At 50.9% G+C, this 4,920-nt stretch overlaps 1 protein-coding gene across 1 annotated transcript in view; it reads left to right on the top strand.

Moving 5' to 3' along the window:
* Positions 1–4,799: 4,799 nt before the first annotated feature.
* Positions 4,800–4,920, top strand: part of IGFBP2 (insulin like growth factor binding protein 2) — a 51,945-nt gene continuing 51,824 nt past the window's right edge. The window contains exon 1 of the mRNA XM_041408864.1: positions 4,800–4,906. Within this exon, the coding sequence (XP_041264798.1) occupies positions 4,810–4,906 (97 nt within the window). The 5' untranslated portion in view covers positions 4,800–4,809. The remainder of the gene's footprint in view (positions 4,907–4,920) is intronic.

Below are 4,920 nucleotides of genomic sequence, written 5' to 3'. Positions count from 1 at the left end.
CCTGCCGGCTGGCCGCCTGCCCCCCGGCCGCCCGCCCGCCCTGCCCCGAGCTGGTGCGGGAGCCGGGCTGCGGCTGCTGCCCGGTGTGCGCCCGCCTGGAGGCCGAGGCGTGCGGTGTCTACACGCCGCGCTGCGCCGCCGGCTTACGCTGCTACCCCGACCCGGGCGCCGAGCTGCCCCTGCAAGCCCTGGTGCAGGGACAGGGCACCTGCGCCCGCCGCCGCGACACGGCCGAGTACGGCGCCAGCGCCGAGCGCCCCGCAGGTGAGCAGCGCCCGGCCCCGGCCTCCGCGGGTCCGGCACGGCGCGCCGACAGCCGCGCACCGGGGATGGGGCACCGAGCGCTCTGCGCGGCGCGCCAGGGACCGGGCACTGCGCGCCGGGGACCTGGGACTGGGGACCGCCGTCCGGGCTTCGGACACTGGGGACAAGTGCACCGTGCATCGCTCACCGGGTACCGGGCACTGGGGACAGGTGGGCGCTGGACACCGCGCACTCGGGAACATGTGCCGGGGCAGCGCCGGGGTGCCGGAACGTCCAGGGGACAAAGGAGCCCTAAAGGGTGATCTCAAGGGGGTCCTCCCGGGGCAGAGCAATCCCGCGGGAGGGCTGACATGAGGAATCCCTGCGGGAGAGGAGCGAGAGTAAGTCCAGGGAAGCACAAAGAGGGAGGGAGTGAAAGGGGCGCTGGAGGGGGGACAAAGCATGAGAGCATCCCTGAGATGGGCAAAATGGGGTATTTGGGGGTGCAGTTACTTCGGGGGTTAGAGAGGTTTCCTTTGTAAGGGGCAAGAACCCCAGGGGTGGAATATAACGAGGTGGGGGGTGGTGGGGGGAATGGAGGGACTGCTCCAGGGGGCAGGCTGGAGGTTGGGGTCTTTTAGGGGAGAAAATCCACCATGGGAACAGATAAGCATGAACTTTGGGGAGATACAGCTGAGGGATGGGGAGCAGAGAGAAGCGAATATTCAGATTTGTGTTTGGTGGAGGAGTAAAACCACCCTGAAGGGTGATGGATGCCCCAAAGATAAAGAGAGAGGTGGTGCGGGAGGACCGTGTACTGCCTGGTGGGAACCCCCACAGTACCCCCACAGCTGAGGGACTGCGGTGGCCCTGCTATGTGAGGAACCTGTTCCCTATGGCCACCCTTCCAGCAGAGTCCACCTTGGAGATGAGGTGACCTCTGCCAGCCCCCTCAGGTCCCCCTGCTCTGGAAACTGGGTGCAGGGACAAGAGGAGTGCCTCCCGGGGCACAGCCCGGGGACAGGGACACCAACAGGCTGCTGACCTGTTGCTGTGATTGCCGTGGGAGGGAGCGCTCTTCGGGTTGCCGGTACAGCAGTCCTGGGTTTTATTAATGCCTCCTCTCCCGTGTGATCGACTGCAAGCTCTTTCCTTTTCCGTGGGATGTTGAGAATTGACAAATCAGCTCTGGAAATAGACACCGGCACTTTCTCCTTTGTAATCACTCCTCCTTGACTTCTGCTGCCTTGCTGGTTTTGCTCCCCTGGCTGTGACTTGGGCTCTTGACCCTGTTTGCATAACTAGTTCAGCAGCACGACTTTGAATTCCCTCCTTTCCCTCTTGAGGCTTGATTTAAAAGCGCTCTGAACCGGGCTGTACCTCTTGGCTTCCCTCTCTGTGAGGATGGGAATGCAGCCAGGTACCTGTGCATGCTCCTCGGGGTACCTCCGCTCGAGGAGGAGAGATGGAGAGAGCGGAGTAAAGGAAAAAGAGCAGCACGGAGAACTTTGCACGTTTCAAGCTGCTGCTTCACACAGCCAGGCTGCAACTGCTGTTGTCCCCACTCCTGTCCCTTCTCCTGTCCCCTCTCCTGTCCTTGCTCCCTTGCCCAGCTGTGAAGGGCTGTGCAGAGCCAGGACTCTGGAGAACATCGTTGATGCAAAATCTTCCTTGACTACAGAATATGAGTGACAAGGGAATAAATTTTAGACTCTCCAGAAGAAGCCAAGGGCATTTAGATTTAAGGAATTTGGCACTGACTTCCAGGCTTAAGCTGGGGTGGGTGGAGGGCATTGCAGTGATGGGCTGAGAGGTGATTTTCTGAGTTTGTGCTTTTTTTTTTTTTTTTTTTTTTCCTTTATAGATTTTAATTCAGAATTATGTTAACTTCACTCAGCATTTTGCTTAATTGGATTATCTTTATTCCTTTACAATGCTTGTGATTTATTTGGTTGTATCTCTGTGGATAATACACACATAAATAGCACACTTTAAAAACCCTATAATGTATGTGGTGCTCTGTAATATCCATAGGGGGTGAATAATAAAAATACTGGCACATCTTTAACCAGCGTGATGTGAAACATGCAGCTGGAATATTCACAGTTGAGCATGTCTTGGCAGAGCAGCTTGGACATCCAGAAAAGGGTTTGCGCTCTTCAGATTACAAAACTTTTAACAGGTTATTGTAGCCATTAGGAAAAAAAAAATCCCAACCAAAGCCACAACAAAAACAAAATCCGAATCTGCCAGCTTCACTTGATACTCTTCCCTTCAGACTGTCATCTTTGATCCCATCTGCACTTGCTTGCTAAACATATATATGAGGGAGCTGGGTTTGCTTTTCGTTCTAAACAGTGACAAGGAAAGCACTCTGGCACCCAAAAGAGCAGGGACTGGAATTTGCTTTCAAATGCTGATGTTAAGCCAGTTTCAAGAGTGCCCCAAGAGCAAGTTTTTGCCTGCAAAAAGCAGGTGTTGAGGGTTTTTTGGTGTGGTTGGTTTTGTGGTGCCTTTTTTTTTTTTTTTTTCTCCTTTTTAAATGTGCTTAAAGGTATTTACCCTTTTTCCCCTTTCCAGCTTGAAAAGGCTCCTTTGGCTGATTCAGGACTGGAATGCAGAGCTCGTGCTATTCCTAAATTAAGAGGTTGGCAAGTTTTTTTGTCCCTGATGAGAGGCAGAAGGATTGCCGAAATGAAACAAGGAATAAAACTCTGCAAATTCTCCTGCTATGGCTCCAGCATTGTTTAGTCTTCCACTAAGGTCTGTAAAGCCAATCCTGAAATGGTTGTAGGCGGAAAGTAACATAAACCACCATGTAGCTAAGAAGCAAGGGATGTTGCTCATTGCACAAGAGGCTTTGGGTATTTTGGAGATGTTGGGAATGTTGGAACAAAATAGCAGCAGTCTGTGGAAATCAGTCTGAGAACTTCTGCCCTCCCCGGGGAGGCGAGTGCATCAACCCCCATCAGTGGTGGGAGTGAGGTGAAGATTCAGCATCTACAGGGATCAGGGCCTTTTAGGTAGTTTTGGTGCCTCTCGACCATGTTCCATTGCAGTTTGTTGCAGGTCATGGTGTAACAAATTCCCATACTTCCGACTGGAACCGCCTGACCTGGGGACAGCGTTGTTACTGGGTGTGCAGAGCTCAGAGAGCTCCTGCTGGTCTTGAGTGTGTTTATTCTCTCAGCACCTCAGCAAGATTATCACAGTGTTTTGCAGATGGAGTAAATTATGTGTCCAAGGTCCTCCAGGACATAGGGAGCAGAGTGAGGACTGTCTTTTCATTGTGTTAGTCTGTGTCCTGGCAGAAAATGTCTGCCCCTGAAGCCACCTTCTATTCAGAACAGGTCTAAGGTGGCCATATGGGTCTTGTAGACATAAGTGGCCATATAAGGTCTTGTAGTGTGATTTGAGAGGCATTTTAGGTGGCATTTTGGGTAGCACTGGGGTCTTTCAAACCTTCCAGTCTCAGCCAGAGGGTGGGGGTCCTGCCTTCTGTTCTAGCCATGATGACCTGGAATCAGGGGCTTGTGTGGTATTGTCCAACTCTCAGCTCCCATGTCCTTTGCCCTTTCTTCTGCTGGTTCAGCTCTCACCTTATGTCAGAGCAGGCTGGTTCAGGAGTCCTGCTTCAAGCTAGCTCTAGAAAACAAGTGTCAGTTCAATGACCTGAACTGGCTCAAGGTGCAGCAGGGTGCCCAGCAGGATGCCAAGTGCTGCTTCCAGGTGGGAACTTACGCTAAGAGGTGCAGCAGGGCAGATCTCAATTATGTCAGCAAATGCCCTAGACTGTCTTGCCCAAGCTATGAGAATAGTTGAAGAACATATTTTCTCCTAATGGAGACAAGATCCTAGGAATAAAACTTGTTCCACTCTGAAAAAACGTTTCTTGAGCCACTGTTCAAAGCTGACCAGTTAAGAGAATTTTTTTTTCCCTTGGCCAATGAGTTCAGTTGTGTTTGTAGTATTACTTTGTTGTTGGGATACCTGTACTAATTTAGTGGGATATGTCTCAGAACCCACTGCTAGCTAATGAGTCCTGCTTTGGAATCTCATTTATTTTTTAAAACTAATGTGTTTTTTCAGTCCATGCCAGTACAAAGTGACCTTTCCTAAGGGAAGGAGAGCTGTGAAAAGAATGTGGCTCCAAGCAAACTTGAACTCTATGGGCTGGGGTTGCCTTACTCACCTGACCAGAGTCTCCTCTTTGAACTCCCATGACACGAAAACAGCGTCAAAATAGTTAACTGTTAAAAACACAGCTTGTTTTAGCATCCAACTAAAATCCTTATTTGGGTAGCTCCAAATGCCACACATCCTTCCTTACAGGTCAGATGTCAAAACCTTAATTTCCCCTTGGCAGGCAGCTGCTAAAAGACAGTTTAATGTATTGCTTGAAAACACAGAAGACTCTGAGGATGGAGGTAGCATAATGTAACTGGAATTTTAACAGCAACTTGAAAACCATGCCAGTAATGCTATGAATGCATTTTTCATTTCTACTGAATTGCCAGGAAGACTTCTGCTTTTCTCCTGCTTTTATAAGGAAATGAAGCATCAGTCATGATCTGCATGTGCAAGCGTGTATCTGTCCTTCCGCCCCCACAACTTCTGACCCTGTCAGTCAAGTTGGCACGTCCAGTGCAGCAGTGGATGTCCTGTAAGTACTGTGTT

Source organism: Onychostruthus taczanowskii, unplaced genomic scaffold (assembly GCF_017590055.1).
Source record: "Onychostruthus taczanowskii isolate IOZ18803 unplaced genomic scaffold, ASM1759005v1 scaffold10, whole genome shotgun sequence".
NCBI classification, from domain to species: Eukaryota; Metazoa; Chordata; class Aves; order Passeriformes; family Passeridae; genus Onychostruthus; species Onychostruthus taczanowskii.
This window is presented reverse-complemented; position numbering and strand designations above follow the sequence as displayed.